This window comes from Oncorhynchus tshawytscha, linkage group LG19 (assembly GCF_018296145.1).
Source record: "Oncorhynchus tshawytscha isolate Ot180627B linkage group LG19, Otsh_v2.0, whole genome shotgun sequence".
Lineage (NCBI taxonomy): Eukaryota > Metazoa > Chordata > Actinopteri > Salmoniformes > Salmonidae > Oncorhynchus > Oncorhynchus tshawytscha.
The window spans coordinates 45,244,275-45,270,071 of NC_056447.1; the positions used below are offsets into that span (position 1 = coordinate 45,244,275).

At 41.1% G+C, this 25,797-nt stretch overlaps 1 protein-coding gene and 1 long non-coding RNA gene across 2 annotated transcripts; one reads left to right on the plus strand and one right to left on the minus strand.

The window, feature by feature from the left end:
* Positions 1-4,541: 4,541 nt before the first annotated feature.
* Positions 4,542-16,286, minus strand: LOC112218840 (TBC1 domain family member 15). Its single transcript, XM_024380047.2, has 17 exons — positions 16,161-16,286; positions 14,310-14,408; positions 14,161-14,235; positions 13,585-13,744; positions 12,672-12,879; positions 9,489-9,591; positions 9,058-9,291; positions 8,690-8,818; positions 8,302-8,405; positions 7,954-8,048; positions 7,430-7,546; positions 7,111-7,211; positions 6,856-6,955; positions 6,474-6,571; positions 6,157-6,273; positions 5,929-6,015; positions 4,542-5,809 (listed from the first exon to the last, which is right to left on the minus strand). The coding sequence occupies exons 1-17, from the start codon at positions 16,182-16,184 to the stop codon at positions 5,606-5,608; spliced, it is 2,055 nt and encodes a 684-aa protein (XP_024235815.1). The 5' UTR covers positions 16,185-16,286; the 3' UTR covers positions 4,542-5,605.
* On the plus strand, positions 15,043-24,537 carry LOC112218841. The gene is made up of 3 exons (XR_002948669.2): positions 15,043-15,081; positions 22,364-22,427; positions 22,607-24,537. It is a non-coding gene; the product is annotated as an uncharacterized LOC112218841 (long non-coding RNA).
* Positions 24,538-25,797: the final 1,260 nt, after the last annotated feature.

The following is a 25,797-nucleotide window of genomic DNA, read 5'->3' on the forward strand; positions in this document are numbered from 1 at the left end:
GAAAACAAAAAGTCTATATACAGTGAATGCAAATGAGGTAAGATAAGGAAATAAATAGGCCATGGTGGCGAAGTAATTACAATATAGCAATTAAACACTGGAATGGTAGATCGGCAGAAGATGAATGTGCAGGTAGAGATACTGGGGTGCAAAGGAGCAAAATAAATAAATACCAGTATGGAGATGAGGTAGGTAGATAGATGGGCTGTTTACAGATGGGCTATGTACAGGTGCAGTGATCTGTAAACTGCTCTGACAGCTGGTGCTTAAAGCTAGTGAGGGAGATGTGAGTCTCTAAATGCAGCCTATGGCGTTCACTGTATTAATCCACCTTTCTGAATGCAAATCCACTAGTCAAATATGGTAACATAATAGAGGGACTCTCAATATACACTCATTCACACCAGAGAGAGGAGCCAGACCATACATAGGAATCCTCAATTTAAGTGACATATCAGATTGTATATCATAATTGTATTGGCCAGAGGAGGCTGGTGGGAGGCGCTATAGGAGGACGGGCTTATTGTTATGGCAGGGATGGAATAAATGGAACAGTCAAACGTGGTTTCCATTTGTTTTTAGTTTTTGTTTTAGTTTATTAATTTGACCTTTTTAAAAAACAAGCACACATCAAACTTGAAAAAGCCATACATGCACATGAGTAACATCATGGAGGATAACACACCAAATCTGGGACGTATTTCCATTGTTAAATCATGGAGGATAACACACCAAGTCTGGGACGTATTTCCATTGTTAAATCATGGAGGATAACACACCAAGTCTGGGACGTATTTCCATTGTTAAATCATGGAGGATAACACACCAAGTCTGGGACGTATTTCCATTGTTAAATCATGGAGGATAACACACCAAGTCTGGGACTTATTTCCATTGTTAAATCATGGAGGATAACACACCAAGTCTGGGACTTATTTCCATTGTTAAATCATGGAGGATAACACACCAAGTCTGGGACTTATTTCCGTTGTTAAATCATGGAGGATAACACACCAAGTCTGGGACTTATTTCCATTGTTAAATCATGGAGGATAACACACCAAGTCTGGGACGTATTTCCATTGTTAAATCATGGAGGATAACACACCAAGTCTGGGACTTATTTCCATTGTTAAATCATGGAGGATAACACACCAAGTCTGGGACTTATTTCCATTGTTAAATCATGGAGGATAACACACCAAGTCTGGGACGTATTTCCATTGTTAAATCATGGAGGATAACACACCAAGTCTGGGACGTATTTCCATTGTTAAATCATGGAGGATAACACACCAAGTCTGGGACTTATTTCCATTGTTAAATCATGGAGGATAACACACCAAGTCTGGGACTTATTTCCATTGTTAAATCATGGAGGATAACACACCAAGTCTGGGACGTATTTCCATTGTTAAATCATGGAGGATAACACACCAAGTCTGGGACTTATTTCCATTGTTAAATCATGGAGGATAACACACCAAGTCTGGGACTTATTTCCATTGTTAAATCATGGAGGATAACACACCAAGTCTGGGACTTATTTCCATTGTTAAATCATGGAGGATAACACACCAAGTCTGGGACTTATTTCCATTGTTAAATCATGGAGGATAACACACCAAGTCTGGGACTTATTTCCATTGTTAAATCATGGAGGATAACACACCAAGTCTGGGACGTATTTCCATTGTTAAATCATGGAGGATAACACACCAAGTCTGGGACGTATTTCCATTGTTAAATCATGGAGGATAACACACCAAATCTGGGACGTATTTCCATTGTTAAATCATGGAGGATAACACACCAAGTCTGGGACGTATTTCCATTGTTAAATCATGGAGGATAACACACCAAGTCTGGGACGTATTTCCATTGTTAAATCATGGAGGATAACACACCAAGTCTGGGACGTATTTCCATTGTTAAATCATGGAGGATAACACACCAAGTCTGGGACTTATTTCCATTGTTAAATCATGGAGGATAACACACCAAGTCTGGGACTTATTTCCATTGTTAAATCATGGAGGATAACACACCAAGTCTGGGACGTATTTCCATTGTTAAATCATGGAGGATAACACACCAAGTCTGGGACTTATTTCCATTGTTAAATCATGGAGGATAACACACCAAGTCTGGGACTTATTTCCATTGTTAAATCATGGAGGATAACACACCAAGTCTGGGACTTATTTCCATTGTTAAATCATGGAGGATAACACACCAAGTCTGGGACGTATTTCCATTGTTAAATCATGGAGGATACGGGACTGAGTGTTTTTAATTTATCAAAGATATTGAGCCCTGCCCATATCTTCTTGCTTAATAAAGGGTTATCTTTTGTGCCTACAAACCAGTGCAAAAATGTTGATGTTAAGGTAGACATGTTTAAGTTTTTAGAAACATCCGTTTAAGGGAATACTTTAGCTCCCCTAATCGTGATATTTCTACTGAACATGTAGGTTGCTCACCTGCACATACTCCGACTCCTTTTAGAAGTACAAGTTATTTTGTACCTCCATCCAATCGCAGTCACTCTATTGAGACATATTGCAGACTTGTTGAAAATATGTTGTTCATCTCCTTAAGAACATACAGGAGTAAATATCTTTTCATAATTTACCTAAGGATGAAAAACAAGCTTTGCTTGATTTACAATCCGATATGTCAGTCCTTACCCACCCTGCTGATAAGGGTGTGTCGGTTGTACTCATGGATAGGACTGTTTATGTAAATGAGTGTCACAGACAGAAACACAGAAGTGACCCCACTGCCCAATTTCAGAACACAATCTTTCCTGTCCAAGTTGGGTATTTAAGTTCTGGTCAGATAACCAAAAAAGAACACAACTTTTTATCTATTCAACACCCTAAAATTGCCACTTTTTATACTTGCCGAAATTATACAATGTTACAAAACCTCCAGGGCACCCTATTGTAGCGGGCATTGATGCAGTAACGGCCCCTCTATAGACTTTTGTTGACTTTTTATTAGATCACTCGTAGAACAGCTCTCCTTCTTTGTTAAGGACACCAGCAGTAAATCTGGGATGTACTTCCATTGTGGTCCTGATACCATTTCATGTCTGCCATTCTAGCCATTACAATGAGCCTGTCCTTCTATAGCTCCTACCACCAGCCTCTTCTGGTATTGGCCTACTGTACTTTAAACCTGATCTACAAAACCATGATTGGCATTCGATCAAAGGAAAAAGAGAATGGAGTACTTCAGACACTGTTTAACATCTGTTGTCCCCATCCAATAAGATGTGGTCTTCCATCATAGCCCTGGAAATGACATCATGGAGACAATCATGGACGGTGAATGTATGGACAAAATTCTCATGTACATATACAATTTACATGAGCTATGGTGACAATTGGATGAACTAATATTGTGTATCCTCACACAGAAACTGATGAGACTGGGTGTGTTTGGCTTCCCAACAAATTGTGCTGTCCATTCTGAATATTCAGACTCTTTCTGCCGTTCAGTCATTATCAACCCCAATGTTTACAGATAGGTGAGTAAGCACCTGTCAGTCAACACAAAGCAGCCTGAGCCTCTTCTTTAATGAAAACCCAGGGAGATGACAGATAAATAAATCATAGTTGTGGGCAATAACCTATCGGCTGACTGAGGCAATTTCCTGTGGGACAGGAAATGAAAGAGCGTTGGGAGACAGGAGCCGAGGCCGGGGTGCTGCTGCTTTGTTCTAACTGCCTGCCCATTATGAGCAGATCGTTGTGATAGGCAGGCTACCTCCACCTCACTCTTCCCATTCCCTCCCAGTCTGAGACCCTCAATCTATGTCTGAGACATCTCCAAATGTCTTCCATCAAAGACACAGGCATCGCTGTGAACTGTCACCAAGGCTGAAGAACGTCACATCCTGACGTCTATCAGACTTGAAAGGGCGAAATGCCACTTGGATGCTGTGCATGGCCTGCATTTTAAGTGGAATTATGGGGGAAGACGTGAGTTAGTCTGATACTTCAAGCAGCAGTGAAATGACTCACAGTGCGACATTTCTGCACAACTTCCTGAATGACTGGTCATTTGAATAAAAAAAAGGGCGTATACCATGTAAATATTGGAGACAAAAGGCTAATACAGATGGCTGACATTACAGAAAATTGCAACAAAAAAAATCCAACAGGTTAAGTTTTTCTTGCAACGCACCAAGAACACAAAAGCAATATCCCCATGTGAATTAGGACAATCCCTAAAGTGACAGGAAACAGTTTTTGTAAATACAGATCTGTTATCTCCGGATCTGTTATCAGTGCACACACTACCGTACATTCATGTTAACTGAACTATTCATCTAAGGGAAGAGAGACGTATTCTTAATCCGAGGTCAAGTGCATTATCAAACTATGAGATGACAAATTTGTAGCCAAATCACTAAAAAGAGTATTTCGAAACAGTAGAAATACATCCTTTTCTTAGTAATTTGGCTAAGAAAGTTGGGAAATGACAACACATGTAAACAGGATCAGTCGCATATTCAACAGGATAAATTGAAATAAATCTTAAAAGGATTGCTTTTATTGCCTTAAGTAATAGTCCACAACTCAGTGAGTTCTGAAGAACTCACTACTGTTTTCCTCCTGGGCCAGATAGACAGTCCACAATTAAAATATTTGGAAAACAAGCAAAACAATTTTTTAATACTATGGTATAAAACAGTCAACAAAATTGTAATACCATTGATATTTTGGAGCCCAAAAATCAATTTGAGTTTTTGCCAAATATGGTCAAAGGAAGTCTTCCAGGAAAATGTTACATACAAGTGATGCGGGTGGACTGGACCCAACCTTGCTCAAATAGTATTTTTGGGCCACGTCTCCGAGGTGGGACCGGATCCTTCTACTCAAGAGGCTTTATCAATACAGTACCAGATACATATGAAATGAGAGTTAAAATGAAATCTTTCATCACTAAGAAAAGGTCCAATCTTATGGACCTAAATAAACGCATTAGTACTGATGTTTGAGTACACAATCAAAGGCTATATTTTTATTCACTGGGAAAGCTGAGTAACAAGGACATGTTGGTTTTTGCTTTGTTCTAAATATTTTAATCTTCAAAAGTGTCTTATTATCACAGAGCGTCGAGACAACACATATTGTACAGCCTTTTGTCATTTACTATCAAATTAATATTTGGACAAATCTTAACACTGTAGGCCTTTCCTTAACTTTTCAAAATTTTAATCAATAAACATTGAAATCCCAGGACTAGATTTTAATACTTGTGCGCATGACTCAGGAAAAGGTTATAGTTTAAATAAAAAACAGCACATTATAACTTCACAATGCAAACTCACCTTGCCCGTCTTTACAAAATATCCTTAGCAAGGATTGAAGGAATGACTTACCATTTCAATGAAAGACAATATGGTACAAGAAATTACAAAAACAATACCAATTGAAAATTTTAAATCATTTTTTACATTCTTTTCTCTTCAAATTTCTTCTTGTAGGTACTTGATAAACTGGTTTCAGTTACCAACTTATCCAATAACTGAATCCAAAATACTCTTTCTGGTATGTGGACATTGCAAAGTCTGTGTGAATGATATTGTTCACTATGATATGAAGGAGACTTTGCAGCCGTTGTGAGTAGGGGGTTCTCTGTAATGTCTGTTGTGACCATTAGAGAAGACCTCCTGTCTCTGTGTGGGTCTGGGGGACTGAGGGGAATCAAGAGTTCCAAACTCCCTCCCTTCTAATCTGGGAAATTTGCTTTCTGTGTTGAATCCCAGGATCTCACTTATTGAATAAGGCAAATCCTGAAAGGAAATTAAATAAGAAAATGTAGATTATATACAACCAATATGTAATTATGAAGCTGCAGTTTATTGACTTAATTGAAAGTATAAATAAATAGCAATCCTTGAACATACTGTACCTTACAACTTCTGATCTGCATACAAATAGCCTCTGATTTGTGAAGGATTTCTTCAATGTCCAGCTTCATTGATAGTTCATTGATGTGCTGTGATAACATACAAAACAATGACATTTCAAACTAAATAACTTAGAAAACACTCCAAACAACCCACCTTGAAAATATGTCTGATTAAAAAAGAGAATTCAACTGACAAACCAGTTGAAACTTGCAAATAACAGCTGTTACCTTGAGGATCTCATTGAAGCCATAGTTTTCCTCCATGATTTTCTTTTTCTCTGAGTCTAGGATGGCACAGCACACCAGCAGATGGAAGTTTTGGCAGGGCAGGCCAGTCCACATGACCTGAGCAGAACCCAGAAGTCTTATGAACCAGAACCATCAGAATGCATAAAGATAAACCATGAAGTCAAAAAGAAAAGTAATAAAAGCATCAACTAGAATCATTAAATAAATCTCAAAAGCGCAAGACTGACAGATTGACTTCCCCCTAAATTACAAGGGAGACACTTACGCTGATAGGTCAATGCATGAACAGCACTCACCTCCCACAGACGAAGGACATCTGGATAACTGAGCTCCCTCTTGAAGCGGATCAGTAACCACCGGAAACAGAAATACAGGTAACCTGAATCCTGTGACTCTGGAGGAACCAAAACAAAACACTGATGAGGAGAAATCAAATGGGACCAAGGATGGTAGTCAGTCGCTACTTCCTTTTCAAAGATAGGTTGTTGTTTTTAACTAACTAAATTAAAACTATAAAATACTATTGGTATTGGTTGATAATCTGCATATTTGCTTAGTTTTCTTTTCAGGATTTGCCTCAATCTTTATGGCTTCATGCAAAATAAAAAATATATAAAAGAAGTATATACTTTTGTAAGTTGATCCTAAACAGGTGAATGTTTGAGGTGTGTTACATACCGAGGTAGTTCCAGAAGGCCAGGTCCAGCAGCCTCAACAGAGTACTGAGCTGGATCAGCTGAGTCTTCATGCCCTGCATCGGCTCTTCGAAGTTTTGGTGCTGCACACACACACACACACACACACACACACACACACACACACACACACGTTATGGTTGAGTCATGAAAGAGTCACACTCAGGCATATCAAAGTTAACATTAGTTTTGTCAAACTAACAGCAGCAGACAAAACAAAGCTAATCTGATTGCTCACCATTTGATCCATGAAGGAGACAAAACACCAGAAGGCATCCACCTCGTTGTCCATCACATAGAGGATTGGGGAGAGGAGGTCACTCATACCCTGAACATAACCTGGAGACAAGTACAAGGAAACATTCCCACAACGTTAAATAAGGTGAACTTAACAAAAATCGCACTGATATGCAGTTGTCAGCTCATGATTGCCGTTACCACAGGTAAATTACAATAATTTCCTAAGGGACATCGATTGCATCTATGCCAATCAGATGACATTTTCATTCACATAAATTATCTCTGCTGTACCTCTTTGCAATAATGCTATAACTTACCCAGATCAAAATCATACATGCAGTACGTCATCAAGACGTCATGTAGTAACACCAGGCCTGGGTTGTCTATGCCTTCATAGAACCTGTTGGTTCTGTCTGTCCTGTTCACGTCCTTCTCTGAGAAGACAACACATTCACAGATGATAAATAAAGAACCATACTACGCCTCGTTCAGGAAAGGTACACCATGCTAAGGCAGTCATTACAGATGCATCCATGAACAAAATTGATCTAAAAGTGCATTTAAAATCACAACACATTTAACAGTAAAAACAACACAAGTGATGAAACAAAAGCCAAAAGGCTTAAAATGACTTAGATTTGTGTGCATTGGGTATATGTTGTGAAATTGTTAGATACTACTTGTAGATGTTCCGACAATGCAGTAATGAAGCACAAGCATTACACTCGCAATAACATCTGCTAAACACGTGTATGTGACCAATAACATTTGATTTGAAATGAATCATCAACAACAACTCTCCTAAGACAGCAGGGTAGATATATATATATATATATATTACCTATCAGGCTCCTGCAGTCTCTTAACCTGGAGTTTCTCCTTTCCTGCTCCTCACTCACCGACTTCCACTGGAGCTTCATCCTGAAGTACTCATCCCTTATTCACCAGGGGGAAGCAAGAGAGGGAAGAGAATATCTTCAGAATTACATTTTACTTTGCTGATATTCACAATCTCATATGGCTCTGCTGGTTAACAAAGGAAAATGTCAACAAAGACCTTATGACCTTCATGGTAACAGCCACTTTGATGGTAATGAAACCGCTCAAAATCTGCATTTGACTATTCCTGTCTTATAAGAAAGACATGTCCGTTTCATATAGAATGTCTGTCTTAGTAAAGCACACATACGTTTTCCTCCTCTGTTGGCCTTTCCGCTCGTCGTAGGTGCTGTCCCAGGTGTAATACCCCAGCAGAAACTTCCAGGCCTCTTTCCTCACCGCATGGCACAAGCCCTGCAGGATCAGCACAACATTGACAGGAATCACTTTACAGACATACCCAGAATTTTTATGGATAGTTAGTTACCACACCAATGTATATAGAAGGTCAGTTTGGCAGACACAAATTAAGCCTAGCCCTGGGCTAAACAGCATGTTCAATAGAGATTCTCCATTTAAAGTGCCTTTTAGTCCCGTACTAGGCTTATTCTGTGTCTGGGAAACTGTCCCAGAGAGTTCGGCTGGAGATTTACTAGAGGTTCTTCATCATTCTGGTAATTTTACAAAACTCAACGTACACCTTTGAATATGATTTTCTTGAGTTGAGGGACATTTTCCACCCTTCCTTCCTGGTCCTGGTGCTTAGCCCAGTCCTCTGCAGACAGTGGCTCCCTCCTTGTTACCTCTGGCCTGGCGCCCAGGTCCATCTGAGAGACACCAACCAATAAGACCATGCATTCTTCTGCACTATAACCACGTTAAAAGTCCAACCCCAGCTGAAGACCAGACACCCATTGTGCCAGCAGCCGTTATCATTACACCCCGCATCCAGCTGCTGGCTTGCCTCTGAAGATAAAGCCATAGTCAGACCAGGGGATCCCCTACTCACATCAGATGTAGTGTAAGTCATGAAATAAAGATCATGTAGTTTTTATGTACTACTCACCCTGGTGATAACCTCAAAGCCAGGTTCCTCCTGCTGGTTGATCTCCAGGCCAGGGATGACCTCACCCAGTCCCGGGATGACCTCTCCCAGTCCCAAGATGTCCAGGTCAGCTACCTCCTCATGGGGCTTCCGCTGCTGCTGCTCCAGCTCTGGGCCGCGGAACGCATCGAAGATGTAGTTGGTGACCTTGGAGAAGCCGCCCAACGTCGTCACATAGGGATCCTTCTTCAGCTTCTGTTGGGGAAACAGGGTCAAAATAATTAGGCAACCAAACTGAGGTGAAAAAAAAAAAACTCACTGAAACAGAGATGTATTACCTGAATTTATCCAATAACAAAAACTAACTTCTGTGCAAACTGTTTTGCTAAAGTAAGTTTTTTCCATTCAGGTAAGTGCCATTCGTATAACAGGTATATTGCACGACACATTACAGTAACAAGGCCGTAGTTGTTGTCGTCCAGAAGGTTCTCGAAGGACTGAGAGAGAGCTCGGTTGGGAGTGCTGACCAGCAGGCAGGTTTCATCATCTGGGGCCCTGAAAACATATGAGGAAATAGAGAATTTAAAAAAAATACGTATTTGTTGTCATCAGCCTATAAGTAGAGATCCATCCCTATCAAGTGAGCTCTATTTCAGATAAAAGGCATTCTATATGAGGGGAGGGACAGAACACAACATATACCCTCTACCTCAAAAACGTGAGGGGTTTCTTTGTCACGCAAAGTCCATGAAAGCCTCAATATTATTCAAATTCACGTCAATTAATAGAGGATTAATCATACAAAACTAAGATATACAGTGTGAGACAAGGCATGGTACAGGATGTGATGTCAATCATCGCCTGTTTTCAGTTCTAACCAGACGCCTGGCTGAAAGTGGCCAGCCGGCACTTAATCCAAACAATTTCATTATGAAAAGCCACGATAAGAACTTTAATAACAGCTATCTGCTCTGACTGCGATAGAGGAGCACAGTGCCTCTATATAGGAGGAATTATCTGTTGTGATATTTGCCTCAAACAGAAAACCAGACTCTTTCATGAGGAGAAACTGCCCGCTAACCCCAACATCAGTCAGACAGAAGAGGGGACCAGGAGAGGGGAACCAAGTGTTTGCTATACATCTTATGCAAATCACTTGCATTAGCATATAGATAAGAAACACCATGAAAAGTCCAACAGTGTTTCAGCTGATAAAAAAACAACATTGTCAGAGCCAAAAAGAGGAAAAACACAGGTAGCTTACCAATTGTACCTACCAATTAACTCCTGGTCTAATGTTGGGCATTGCTACAAGAGGTAAAATTTTGCATTTATTCCTCAAAATCAAATAAAATTTTATTGGTCACATACACTCACAATAACATCTGCTAACCATGTGTATCGAAATGCTTATGCTTCTAGATCCGACCGTGAAGAAGTATCTTACAAGTAATATCTAACAATTCCACAACAAAACCTAATATCAGAAAAATTCCACAACAAAACCTAATACACCCGATCTAGTAAAGGAATGGGATGAGAATATATAAGTATAAAATATATGGATGAGCAGTGACAGAGTGGCTAAGATGCAATAGATACTAAAGAATAGATAGTGAAGGATACAGTATATACATATGAGATGCGTAATGAGAGATATGTAAACCTTCTTAAAGTGGCATTATTAAAGTGACTAGTGTTCCATTTATTAAAGTGGACAATGATATCAAGTCTGTGGATAGGCAACAGCCTCTCTGTGCTAGCGATGGCTGTTTAACAAATCTGATGGCCTTGAGATAGAAGTTGTTTTTCAATCTCTCTGTCCCAGCATTGATGCACCTGTACCGACCTCGCCTTCTGGATGGAAGCGAGGTGAACAGGCCGTGGCTCAGGTGGTTATTGCCCTTGATGATCTTTTTGGCCTTCCTGTGACATCGGGTTGTAGGTGTCCTGGAGGGCAGGTAGTTTGCCCCCGGTGATGCGTTGAGCAGACCTCACCACCCTCTGGTGACAAGACACATTTTTTGGCCTCCTGAGATTGAAGATGCTCTGTTGCACCTTCTTCACCACACTGTTTGTGTGCATGGACCATTTCAGTTTGTCGGTGATATGAACACTGAGTCCATCTTCTCCACTGCTGTCCCGTCAATGTGGATAGGGGGATGCTCCCTTTTCTGAAGTCCACAATCATCTCTTTTGTTTTGTCAACGTTGAGGGCCCTCACCTCCTCCCTCCCTGTCGTTGTTGGTAATCAAGCCTACCACTGTAGGGTCGTCTACAAACTTGATGATTGAGTTGGAGGCGTGCATAGCCACGCAGTCATGGGTGAACAGGGAGTACAGGAGAGGGCTGAGAGCGCACCCTTGTGGGGCACCAGTGTTGAGGATCAGCGGAGTGGAGAGGTTGTTTCCTACCTTCACCACCTGAGGGGGTGGCCCGTCAGGAAGTCCAGGACCCAGTTGCACAGTGCAGGGTCAAGACGCAGGGTCTCAAGCTTAATGATAAGTTGAGGGTACTATGGTGTTGAATGCTGAGCTGTAGTCAATGAATAGCATTCATACATAGGTATTCCTCTTGTCCAGATGGGCTAGGGCAGTGTGATGGCGATTGCATCATCTGTGGACCTGTGGGCGGTATGCAAACTGAAGTGGGTCTAGGGTGACAGATAGGGTGGAGGTGATCTGATCCTTGACTAGTTTCTCAAAGCACTTCATGATGATAGAAGTGATTTCTACAGGGAGGTAGACATTTAGTTCAGGTACCTTAGCTTTCTTGGGAACAGGAACAATGGTGGCCATCTTGAAGCATGTGGGGACAGCAGACTGGGATAGGGATTGGTTGACTATGTCCGTAAAGAGCGCATGCTCTGAGGACGCGGCTAGGGATGCCGTCTGGGCCGGCAGTCTTGCGAGGGTTAACACGTTTAAATGTTTTACTCACGTTGGCCACGGAGAAGGAGAGCCCACAGTCTTTGGTAGCGGGCCGCGTCGGTGGCACTGTATTGTTCTCAAAGAAGTTGTTTCATTTGTCTGGCAGCAAGACGTCAACATCCGTGACGGGGCTGGTTTTCTTTTTGTAATCCAGTCCAAGAAAGTCTCACAAATAGGTTTGACGCTACTGTGTAACTACTGTTTTCTTAGACTGTCTGTAAACATACACACTCATGCAGTGTCTTTATACTGAGTCATTGTCCACACTGACACTCATTCCGTCCTTTGGAGTAGTAATAAAGAACATAATCAACCTGTGATTCAAATGGGCTCAGAGGCTCCCTCTGCTGGTGATACACTACATCCACTACGGTAACATTACCTGGCCTACGTAACATTGTCAGAGATCATTTAGCATCCGCAATTCCACTTAGAAACAAAATTGTACTCCTGCAATAACCACGGTATTGGATGGAATCAGAATATATCAATGTCTGATCCTTGTTCCTCTCTAGGTCTCTTTTTTCGAACAACTTTTCACTGACCACGCCTGCTCCTGCTGGCTCTTTGGCGTCTTACTATACAGCACTTTGTGACAACTGCTGATAAATCAATTTGATTGATTAATCGTCAAACCACTATTTTCCATTTCAGAGCCAGTTGGACCATGCAAACTAGTTTAGCAGACCAGACACAGAGACTCACTCTGTGATTATGATGTATCTCCTCAGGCAGTCAAGGAAGCCTTCACTGCCCCCCTGGTGGAAGTGGAGGGATGGCAGTGAGGTGGGTGGCTCCTTCAATCCGAACACCAGACGGGACCAGCCCTCCTCCTTCACTGTGATAGACCTCAAGTCCCACACACTGAAGGTGAAGGACCACTTGCTTTTCTCATGCGTGTGGTTCAATGTACCTGGAAGAAAGCAAAGGAATGAATCCAGTTTCATTCTGACCTTATCTGTTAAGTCAACATGCAATTCAAGTTCAGTCCTTAATAAACCAAAAGTGGAGATTGACAAAGGAAAGCCCAAACCTTGGCAAGAGATTAACATTCTTTCAACAACAACAAAAAATATATATATATCTCAGGGGGATATACAAGAAACACATTTCAATGACATCCTGAAATATCACAGCTTTCAGCCAATCAGCATTCAGGGCTCGAACCACAGTTTATAATTGTAAATAGTGTATGAGGGTTGGGGTATGACCCTGGCCATCTGTAAAAAATTTAAAAAAATATTTAAAAAATGTTTTTTTTAAACTATGCTGCCTGATTTGCTTAATATAAGGAATTTTAAATGATTTATACTTTTACTTTTGATACTTAAGTATATTTAAAACCAAATGCTTTTGGACTTTTACTCAAGTAGTTGTTTACTGAGTGACACACTATTACAGGACAAATATAAGCAAACCCCAAATTACTTTAATATCATATCATTTCAATCCCACTTCACACTACTTAGACAACTTCTGCTGTAAATTAACTCATGTAATTGAGTGAATAAGTCTGAACGAAGCCTCAGCAACAAAGCTCATGTTACATGTAGGATGCATTGCATTCCATCCGTGGTACCGGGCGAGCTACAACGAATGCACCCAATTGTCCACCCACCATCTCCGTTGGAACAGGGTTTCCTCTTGGGAAAGGAGACTGCGTTGATCATGTCCCACTCGGTCTCGTAGCTCTGCTGCTGCTCCAGCACCACGGCCTGCTGAGGTGACGACCTCTCCTCCCCAGGACAATAGGCCCACTCCATCACTGAGCTGGAATCCTGGGGGAATGGAATGGATATGCCTCGTATTTAACATGATTCAAGCCTTTACCTATCATTATCATTCAAATGATAGAATTTTAAAACAGATGTGTGAGAGGTGCTGCTAACTGTTGGAGTTCTGGAATTTGCTGAATCATAAAGAATGGAATAATGGAATAGTTAATGGAATAGTTATTGAAAGGCGGCTGTTTGTGAAGCCTATCCCTATCCGCCATTGTTGAAAACTTTGACAAATACACACAAATCTTCTATAAAGATGCATCAGATAATACCCTTAACACTTGTGATCTGAAACGCATTACTGGTTTTCCATCCAATTTACATGGTGGTAAATGTACACTGCTGCTGAACAACTGGGTAGCATTTCAGCGAGTAAAACATTTTTTTTTATAAATAAAAATAAAAAGTCAAACCTTGCCAGCACAGAGCATGTTGGATGGATCAACAGTGTCCTCCAAGGGTTTGTATTCCACAATGATTTCACCATCCTGGTAAATATTAAAAACACAATAAGCAATCATGCAACCAGCAATTAAATATTATAAATACAATCAACTGATACCTTATCAATAATCCGTAGGAACCCAGAAACAAGCAGATCTTGGTCTTCACTGTCTTCAGTATTTGAGTGAATGAATACACCTTCATGTTCAAATAACACCTGAAGAAAAAGACAATACAGCAGGAACATGAATAGGTGACATTATTTCCAAACAGCTTAGCTATCTATGTGTGTTTATGTTGCCTTAAAAGCCTACCATTGACATTCTACATGTTATTCTTCCTCACTATTACCAAGAATATTGGCCAACAATAGTTGGCAGTGGTGTAAAGTACTCAATTAAAAATACTTTAAAGTACTTAAGTAGTTTTCTGGGGTATCTGTACTTTACTGTTCATATTTTTTGGCAACTTTTACTTCACTTACATACCTGAAGAAAATAATGTACTTTTTTACTCCATTTTCCTTGACACCCAAAAGAACTTGTTTACATTTTGAATGCTTTGCAGGGCAGGAACATTTTTAAATTCACACATTTATCAAGAGAACATCCCTGGTCATCCCTACTGCCTCTGATCTGGTGGACTCACTAAACACACATGCTTTAAGCAGTAAGGCCCGAGGGGGTGTGGTATATGGCCAATAGACCATGGCTAAGGGCTGTTCTTAAGCACGACTCAACGCATGATATACGGTGCAATATAACACGGCTTTCAGCCAATCAGCATTCAGGGTTCGAACCACCCAGTTTATAATTGCTGATTGGCTGACAGCCGTGGTATATCAGACTGTATGCGTAGTGTCTAAGAACAGCCCTACCCATATACCACAGGTATGACAAAATATGTATTTTAACTGACAGCCATTTATTTACAGATTGCCAGGTCACACTCAGCCATTATTTAAGCGATAAGGCACGAGGGGGTGTGGTATATGGCCAATATGTCATGACTAAGGGTTGTGTCCAGGCACTCCGCAATGCGTTGTACATAACAACAGCCCTTAGCCGTGGTATACTGGCCATATATACCACATCCCCTCGTGCTTTATTGCTTAAATAATGTCAGTGTTGGAGTGTGACCCTGGCTATCTGTAAATATAAAAACAAGAAAATGCTGCTGCCTGGTTTGCTTAATAAGGAACTTTAAATGATCTATACTTTTGATACTTAAGTATATTTAAAACCAAATCATTTTACTCAAGTAGTTTCTTAACTTTTACTCAAGTATGACAATTGGGTCATTTTTCCACCACTGTCTAGCAGTATTGTAACACGTTACATCCAAGTGCACTTGCCAACTACAACAACGAGACCGTTGGATACGGATGTCCACTAAAACATCATTATTGACATTTGCGTTCATTGGTCAGTTAGGCTCTCATGTGACAGAGAGGTAGCGATCTCAGAAAGAACAGCGCGGTATAAGATGTACTACTAAGAGCAATTTTAGTGGGAGGGTAGCTAGATGGCTAGCTAGGGAATCCATAACTGAACCAAATATCCAGCCAGTTTAGCTAACAAGCTAAGTTACTGTAACTAGTTAGTGTTATAGACCAGCAATGAGCTAGCTAGGTAACGTTAGTAAGATGCTAATTGAGCAAACACTCGGCCGATGAATTTATGTTTTTTGCAACCGGAAACTGATAGTACAACACAGGCGAGGTCATAAATTCAACTACCGAGATATATTGATATGTTTTCGTGGCATTGTGGGCGGTAAGCCAGCTAACGTTACGTTAGCTAGCAAGAAAGAAAAACAGCTGATGGAAACCACCAACAGTGGGGAAGATCAAGCGTCTGTATCAACGGACTCTACTCCATCCACAGTAATATTCACATGTATTGATAGATCCATCTAAATACGAAAAAACTGACGCAAAGATATTCCACAAGTTGTGCATTTTCAGTACCTTGGGAGGAGTATCAGCCGACATATCGCCTATTACCACTTACGACGACGTAGCACAGCTCACGTGCCTGACAGCTTCCACAACAACAGTGACAAGTCATCTTCCGCATTTCCGTAGCAGCGCATGCGCAGTAACGGCTTGGGTGTTACACGCAGGCGGAATTCCCAAATAAGGGACCATCTAAAAAGTGCCCGTTTTATTCAGATTTTTCTTGATTAGATGTAGAGGCAGGTGCATTGAATATAGCCTGTACCCCAGAGAGAGCCTTGGGAATATGAAACTCTGGTTTACCCTAAACCAAGGGATGCTGTGGTGGGAGGAGCTATAGGAGGTTGGGCTCATTGTAATGGCTGGAATGGGAAAACATGGAACAGCATCAAACATATGGAAACCACATGTTTGACTCTGTTCCATGTATTCCAGCCATTACAATGAGCCAGTCCTCTTATAGCTCCTCCCACCAGCCTCCACAGCCTTAAACTTGGTCAGTCACAACCATTGGCCATAAAATGGTCAAAACCTTTAAAGTGTTGGATATGTCATGGAACAGGACCATATACTGAACAAAAATATAAATGCAGCATGTAAAGTGTTGGTCCCATCTTTCATGAGCTGAAATATAAAATATCCCAGAAATGTTATATTTGCACAAAAATATTATTTCTCTCAAATTTTGTCCGCAAATGTATTTACATCCCTGTTAGGGAGCATTTCTCCTTTGCCAAGATTATTCAGCTACCTGACAGGTGTGGCATATTAAGAATCTGATTAAACAGCATGATCATTACACAGGTGGACCTTGTGCTGTGGACAATAAAAGGCGACTCTAACATGTGTAGTTCCGCCACACATCACAATGCCACAAATGTATCACGTTTTGAGGGAGTGTGCAATTGGCATGCTGACTGCAGGAATGTCCACCAGAGCTGTTGCCAAATAATTAAATGTTAATTTCCACAAGTTACCTCCAACGTTGTTTTAGAGAATTTGGCAGTACGTCCAACCAGCCTCACACCCGCAGACCATGTGGAACTACGACAGCCCAGGACCTCCACATCCGGCTTCTTCACCTCTGGGATCATCTGAAACCAGCCACCCAGACAGCTGTGGGTTTGCACAACCGAAAAACCGTTTCAGGGAAGCTTATCTCTGTACATCGTTCTCACCAGGGTCTTGACCTGACTGCAGTTCGGTATCGTAACCGACTTCAGTGGGCAAATGCTCACCTTCGATGAAAACTGGCACACTGGAGAAGTTTGCTCTTCAAGATTAAATCCCGGTTTCAACTGTACCGGGCAGATGGCAGACAGCGTGAATGGCGTCATGTGGGTGAGTGGTTTACTGATGTCAATGTTATTAACAGAGTGCCCCGTGGTAGCGTTGGGGTTATGGTATTGGCAGGCGTAAGCTAGGACAACGAACACAGTTGCATTTTATCGATGGCAATTTGAATGCACAGAGATACCGTGACGAGATCCTGAGGCCCATTGTCATGCCATTCACCCGCTATCACCTCATGTTTCAGCATGATAATACACAGCCCATGTCACAAGGATCTGTACACAATTCCTGGAAGCTGAAAATGTCCCAGTTCTTCCATGGCCTGCATACTCACCAGACATGTCACCCACTAACCGGTGCCCCCGCACATTGGCTACCCGGACTATTTACATTGTGTCCCGCCACCCACCAACCCCCTCTTTCACGCTGCTGCTACTCTGTTTATCATCTATGCATAGTCACTTTACCTATATAGTGGCTAGCGAAAGTATTCACCACCCTTGGCATTTTTGCTATTTTGTTGGCTTACAACCTGGAATTAGATTTTTGGGGGGTTTGTATCATTTGATTTACACAACATGCCTACCACTTTGAAGATGCAAAATATTTTTTACTGTGAAACAAACAAGAAATAAACCACCCCCCCCAAAGTCAATACTTTGTCTCTCAATACCTTTTGCAGCAATTACAGCTGTCTCTTGGGGTATGTCACCATAAGCTTGGCACATCTAGCCACTGGGATTTTTGCCCATTCTTCAAGGCAAAACTGCTCCAGCTCCTTCAAGTTGGATGGGTTCCGCTGGTGTACAGCAATCTTTGTCATACCACAGATTCTCAATTGGATTGAGGTCTGGGGTTTGACTAGGCAATTCCAAGACATTTAGTGTTTCACCTTAAACCACTCAAGTGTTGCTTTAGCAGTATGCTTAGGGTCATTGTCCTGCTGGAAGGTGAACCTCCGTCCCAGTCTCAAATCTCTGGAAGACTGAAACATGTTTCCCTCAAGAATTTCCCTGTATTTAGCGCCATCCATCATTCCTTCAATTCTGACCAGTTTCCCAGTCCCTGCTGATGGAAAAACATTCCCACAGCATGATGCTGCCACCACCATGCTTCACTGTGGGTATGATATTCTCGGGGTGACGAGAGGTACTGGGTTTGCACCATACAGTGCCTTGCGAAAGTATTCGGCCCCCTTGAACTTTGCAACCTTTTGCCACATTTCAGGCTTCAAACATAAAGATATAAAACTGTATTTTTTTGTGAAGAATCAACAACAAGTGGGACACAATCATGAAGTGGAACGACATTTATTGGATATTTCAAACTTTTTTAACAAATCAAAAACTGAAAAATTGGGCGTGCAAAATTATTCAGCCCCCTTAAGTTAATACTTTGTAGCGCCACCTTTTGCTGCGATTACAGCTGTAAGTCGCTTGGGGTATGTCTCTATCAGTTTTGCACATCGAGAGACTGAAATCTTTTCCCATTCCTCCTTGCAAAACAGCTCGAGCTCAGTGAGGTTGGATGGAGAGCATTTGTGAACAGCAGTTTTCAGTTCTTTCCACAGATTCTCGATTGGATTCAGGTCTGGACTTTGACTTGGCCATTCTAACACCTGGATATGTTTATTTTTGAACCATTCCATTGTAGATTTTGCTCTACGTTTTGGATCATTGTCTTGTTGGAAGACAAATCTCCGTCCCAGTCTCAGGTCTTTTGCAGACTCCATCAGGTTTTCTTCCAGAATGGTCCTGTATTTGGCTCCATCCATCTTCCCATCAATTTTAACCATCTTCCCTGGCCCTGCTGAAGAAAAGCAGGCCCAAACCATGATGCTGCCACCACCATGTTTGACAGTGGGGATGGTGTGTTCAGGGTGATGAGCTGTGTTGCTTTTACGCCAAACATAACGTTTTGCATTGTTGCCAAAAAGTTCAATTTTGGTTTCATCTGACCAGAGCACCTTCTTCCACATGTTTGGTGTGTCTCCCAGGTGGCTTGTGGCAAACTTTAAACGACACTTTTTATGGATATCTTTAAGAAATGGCTTTCTTCTTGCCACTCTTCCATAAAGGCCAGATTTGTGCAATATACGACTGATGGTTGTCCTATGGACAGAGTCTCCTACCTCAGATGTAGATCTCTGCAGTTCATCCAGAGTGATCATGGGCCTCTTGGCTGCATCTCTGATCAGTCTTCTCCTTGTATGAACTGAAAGTTTAGAGGGACGGCCAGGTCTTGGTAGATTTGCAGTGGTCTGATACTCCTTCCATTTCAATATTATCGCTTGCACAGTGCTCCTTGGGATGTTTAAAGCTTGGGAAATCTTTTTGTATCCAAATCCGGCTTTAAACTTCTTCACAACTGTATCTCGGACCTGCCTGGTGTGTTCCTTGTTCTTCATGATGCTCTCTGCTTTTAACGGACCTCTGAGACTATCACAGTGCAGGTGCATTTATACGGAGACTTGATTACACACAGGTGGATTGTATTTATCATCATTAGTCATTTAGGTCAACATTGGATCATTCAGAGATCCTCATTGAACTTCTGGAGAGAGTTTGCTGCACTGAAAGTAAAGGGGATGAATAATTTTGCACGCCCAATTTTTCAGTTTTTGATTTGTTAAAAAAGTTTGAAATATCCAATAAATGTCGTTCCACTTCATGATTGTGTCCCACTTGTTGTTGATTCTTCCCAAAAAAATACAGTTTTATATCTTTATGTTTGAAGCCTGAAATGTGGCAAAAGTTCAAGGGGGCCGAATACTTTCGCAAGGCACTGTACATAAAGTTTTCCTTGATGGCCAAAAAGCTCAATTTTAGTCTCATCTGACCAGAGTACCTTCTTCCATATGTTTGGGGAGTCTCCCACATGCCTTTTGGGCAAAACCAAATGTGTTTGCTTGCTTTTTTCTGGCCACTCTTCCGTAAAGCCCAGCTCTGTGGAGTGTACAGCTTAAAGTGGTCCTATGGACAGATACTCCAATCTCCTCTGTGGAGCTTTGCAGCTCCGTCAGGGTTCTCTTTGTTGCCTCTCTGATTAATGCCCTCCTTGCCTGGTCTGTGAGTTTTGGTGGGCGGCCCTCAATTGGCAGGTTTGTTGTGGTGCCATATTCTTTCCATTTTTTTAATAATAGATTTAATGGTGCTCCGTGGGATGTTCAAAGTTTCTGATATTTTGTTATAACCCAACCCTGATCTGTACTTCTCCACAACTTTGTCCTTGACCTGTTTGGCGATCTCCTTGGTCTTCATGGTGCCACTTGCTTGGTGGTGCCCCTTGCTTAGTGGTGTTGCAGACTCTGGGGACTTTCAGAACAGGTGTATATAAACTGAGATCATGTGACACATCATGTGACACTTAGATTGCACACAGGTGGACTTTATTTAACTAATTATGTGACTTCTGAAGGTAATTGGTTGCACAGATCTTATTTAGGGTCTCCATAGCAAAGTGGGTGAATACATGTGCACACCACCTTTACATTTTGTTATTTTTTAGAATTTCTTTAAACAATTCATTTTTTTCATTTCACTTCACAAATTGACTATTTTGTGTATGTCCATTACATGAAATCCAAATATAAATTCATTTAAATTACAGGTTGTAATGCAACAAAAAACACCAAGGGGAGATGAATACTTCTGCAAGGCACTGTACCTACATATTACCTCAAGTAGCCCGACTAACCAGTGCCCCCGCACATTCACTCTGTACCAGTACCACCTGTATATAGCCTCGCTACTGTTAATTTCACTGTCATTTTACTGTTCTTTATTTTTATTTCTTTACTTATCTATTGTTTACCTAATACCTATTTTTTTACTTAAAAATTGCACTGTTGGTTAGGGCATTTAACTGTAAGGTCTACACCTGTTGTATTCGGCGCATGTGACAAATAAACTTTGATTTGAGCATGTTTGGTATGCTCTGGATCAGCGTGTATGACAGTTCCAGTTCCCTCCAATGTCCAGCAACTTCGCTCAGCCATTGAAGAGGAGTGGGACAACATTCCACAGGCCACAATCAATAGCCGGATGAACAATTTACTTCAATTGACTTATTCCTTATATGAACTGTAACTCAGTAAATCTTTGATAATGTTGCATTTATATTTTTGTTGTATTTGTGTCCTGTCATAATGAAAGGACAAAAAATAATCAACATGATGCTGTTCCATCATGTTGTGTCGGATTGCAAAAAGATTAGGCTTTTCAGAAGAAAAGTAGTTGTGGCAACATAAGGCCCCACTTAAGGCCCCACGTGCTCAACCATATTTTTACATTTTGTATTTTTTGGGGGGGGGGGGGCTCAGTCGGTCTCAACTTACTGTTGAGCGTTATAATGGTAGAATACATAAAGTAAAATTTTGAAATGTGGGTGTGCATCAGCAGTTTCTGTCTTGTTACTTGTATGTCAGTCACTGACAGTCACTCAATTGGCCCATGTCAGCTAAAACATTTTAGATTGGTAAATTAGCCTAGCCAGCTATCTAAAGTTGTAGTAATCATGGTCTAATTACTGACCGGGCACACAGGGTATGTGCCCAGGGGTTCTGAGCGCCAGGGGGACCCTATCAATTTGGTTAATTAACACTCACTCAGATATCATATTACACTGGGAAAGTCATGGCAAAATGTGTAGAATTGCAGGAAATTAACTCTTACACTTATTTGTTTTTCTCTCCGCTGTCAAGAGGGGTCCATTAAAATGTTTGCTTTGGGCTCCCAAAAGGCTAGGGCCGGCCCTGCATACAGCTGTTCAAGAAGTTTAACTAACTGTGAATTATATGCCATTTAATATTTTGAATAAGTAAGTTAAATCTTTAGATGCTTTGTCTCAAACAACATCTGTCTAATATATCGTCAAATAAATGATTTTGGCTATATATAGATTGTTTTATTTTGCCTCAACAGGTTGTCCACATACAGGACGAACTGGTCCCAGGAGAGTGTATGCCTGGTCCAAGGACTCCTTACTGTCAGTAGGAACTTAATTTTGCACAGAATTTAATTTGATGTAGAATGAATTGCTATATATACATTTCATAAGCTCTGAGCTTCATCATCATTGTGCAATTGTATGGAACAATATTTGGTTCAAAAGTTAATTTATTTTACTTTTTGACAAGGTCATCTCCTTCCATACATTTTGTTCAGAGGCAGCCCACCGAGTCTCGGAATGTGGTTCTCCTCAGAGAGAAAGTGACAATGTCATCAAAGTCCTCAAGCGTTCAGGAAGCCAAGATGGTTCAGCTCAAAAAGAGGCAGAAGGACGAGGAGCTGCAGCAGAATAGCCATTGGAAGCCCATGGCAAATAACCGTGAAACTTGGCATCAAACTAAATGAGAATGTGTATAGAAGGAAGCAAAGAGCCAAGGACATGAACTGGTGGTGGTTGTCCTTTTCACATTTTTATTCCCTCTGAATCCCCTAGGTTCTTCTTTAAAAATGTACTTCCCCCTGCACCTCCCCACATCCCACCATTTACTCCTCCTTTATTATTTCCTTTTCTCCCCCTCTGCCTTCTTATTTCCTTTTCTACTGTACTTGCGACATCATCCAACATGTCTGGGAAGTTCAGTCCAAATCACTGTAACACAAACACAGCAGTTAACTTTGGTTCTAAGACACGTATCAGTTCATGTATCAGAATTCAACACTTATTATTATAACTTCTGAGACAGCTGTGACTGATATGGCATAGGAATAATACCCAGGGAGGTGGAAACAGATCATTTTCAGAGGCAAAGCTATACTGTTCTGTCATATCTATTCTAGTTCCGAAGTCATGTTTAATAAGGTTATGAGCCTGGCATATCTAAATAACCTGAGATATACAACAAATCTGGAACAGCAGGTGCATGTTGACATGACTCCATAGCAACCTCTATTCCAATTTTATTGGTAGCTAAAGGGAAAGTTAAAGGGGGCATCTAGTCAGTTGTACAACTGAATGCATTCAACTGAAATGTGTCTTCTGCATTTAACCCAACCTCTGAATCAGAGAGGTGTGGAGGGGCTGCCTTAATCGAGATCCACGTCTTCGAAGCCCGGGGAAGAGTGCCTTGCTCAGGGGCAGAATTACAGATTTTTACCTTGTCAACCTGGTTCTATTCAGATTCTAAGGCTTGGTTCAACACTCACCATCAGTCAGACTCATTCCATATCTGCCAGTCTGAATCCTCCTCTGATGTCTGTTTGTCTCTTCCTCCTCTTCGCATCATCTCTATCATTCTCTTCTCTGTCAGTTTCATTTTCACTTCCCTCTCCTTTCCTTTCCTCTCTTTTCCTGCTCCTTTTTAATTTCCTTAGTTTAAGCGCTCTATTTTTTTTCCTCCTGCTTTTGTACCCTTTTCTCAGCTTCAGCCAACCTTTTCTCAGCTTCAGCCAACTTTTTCGTTATCCTTCTCTTTCTCCATGCACTTCTTCCCATCTTGTTCTGCTTCACTCAAACTTTTCTTCTCCTTTTCTTTTAATTTCGCCTTCTCCAGGTTCTTTATTCTCTCCTTTTCTGCTTCAAACCTAAGTTTCTCATCCAGTTGTTCCTTAATCTCATTCTCAAGGATCTTCAATATCTCCTTCTCTTTTTTTCTTCCAATTTACATTTCTCCTCTTCTGTTTATTTCCTCTCATTCTCCAGGTTCTTAATCCTCTCTTTCTTTTTTCTTCCTCCAACCTGAGTTTTTCCTCCTTTTCTTTTCCTTCTCCAGGAATATCATCCTTTCTATCTTTGTCAAAAGTCTCCGCCAATCTTAAATCCCTCAGCCTGTTTTATCTTAATTTCATCTAGATATTTATGACTTTCCTTCATCTGTTCTATCAATTTGTTCTCTTCCTGTTTTTCTCTTCCTTGATATCTACTTTCTGTCAATTGCTCCTCACTGTTATATCCCTTCTCACCTGCGCTCTGCATCTCTGTAAATTTTTTCTCCACCTCTTTTTCCACAGTTTCATATATTCTGACCCTGTGGTTCTCCCCCTCCTCATCTATTGACTTCATCATAAACATCTCCTGCTCCATTTTCTGGATTATACAGTGCCTTCGGAAAATATTCAGACCCCTTTACTTTTTCAGCATTTCTTTTACGTTACAGCCTTATTCTAAAATGTACGAAATAAAAACATTTCCTCAGCAATCTGCACACAATACCCCATAATTACAAAGTGAAATAAGGTTGAGAAATTTTTGCACAGAAAATCAAAACAGAAATAACTTATTTACATAAGTACTTAGACCCTTTGCTGTGAGACTCGAATTGATCTCAGGTACATCCTGTTTTCCATTGATCATCCTTGAGATGTTTCTACAACTTGTTTAGACATGATTTGGAAAGACACACACCTGTTTAAATAAGGTCACACAATTGACAGTGCATGTCAGATAAAAAACCAAGCCATGAGGTTGAAGGAATTGTCCGCAGAGCTCCGAGACAGGATTGTGTCTATGCACAGATCTGGGGAAGGGTACCAAAACATTTCTGCAGCATTGAAGGTCCCCAAGAACACAGTGGCCTCCATCATTCTTAAATCAAAGATGTTTGGAACCACCAAAACTCTTCCTAGAGCTGGCTTCCCGGCCAAACTGAGCAATCGGGGGGGGCCTTGGTCAGGGAGGTGAACAAGAACCCACTGGTCACTCTGACAGAGCTCTACAGTTCTTCTGTGGAGATGGGAGAACCTTCCAGAAGGACAACAATCTCTGCAGCACTCCACCAATCAGGTCTTTCCCTCTATACCATTTGTATTTCATTAACCTTTTGACTATTGGATGTTCTTATAGGCACTTTAGTATTGCCAGTGTAACAGTATAGCTTCCGTCCCTCTCCTCCCTGGGCTCGAACCAGCAACACAACGACAACAGCCACCATCGAAGCAGCGTTACCACTCCAAGGCTCCGAGAGAATGAAGTTTGAAACGCTATTAAGCACTCGCTAACTAGCTAGCCATTTCACTTCGGTTACAGCAGCCACATCTCTGAAGTTAATAGGCTTGAAGTCATAAACAGGGCAATGCTTGACGCGCAACGAAGAGCTGCTGGCGAAACGCAGGAAAGTGCTGTTTGAATGAATGTTTACACGCCTGCTTCTGCCTACCACCAGATACTTAGATACTTATATGCTTGTATGCTCAGTCAGATTATATGCAACGCAGGACACGCTAGATAATATCTAGTAATATCATCAACCATGTGTAGTTAACTAGTGATTATGATTGTTTTTTATAAGATCAGTTTAATGCTAGCTAGCAACTTACCTTGGCTTACTGCATTTGCGTAACAGGCAGTCTCCTTGTGGAGTGCAACAAAGAGAGAGGCAGGTCGTTATTGCGTTGGACTAGTTAACTGTCAG

Bases quoted from the DNA above. Each gene is read 5' to 3' on its own strand.
- LOC112218840 (XM_024380047.2), bottom strand. From the start codon at position 16,184: ATGTCGGCTGATACTCCTCCCAAG. The intron at 7,212-7,429 runs GTAAGTTATAGC...ACTTGTCTCCAG, and splicing joins CATGTATGATTTTGATCTGG to GTTATGTTCAGGGTATGAGT. The intron at 5,810-5,928 runs GTACAGTATGTT...ATTTCCTTTCAG, and splicing joins TGCAGATCAGAAGTTGTAAG to GATTTGCCTTATTCAATAAG.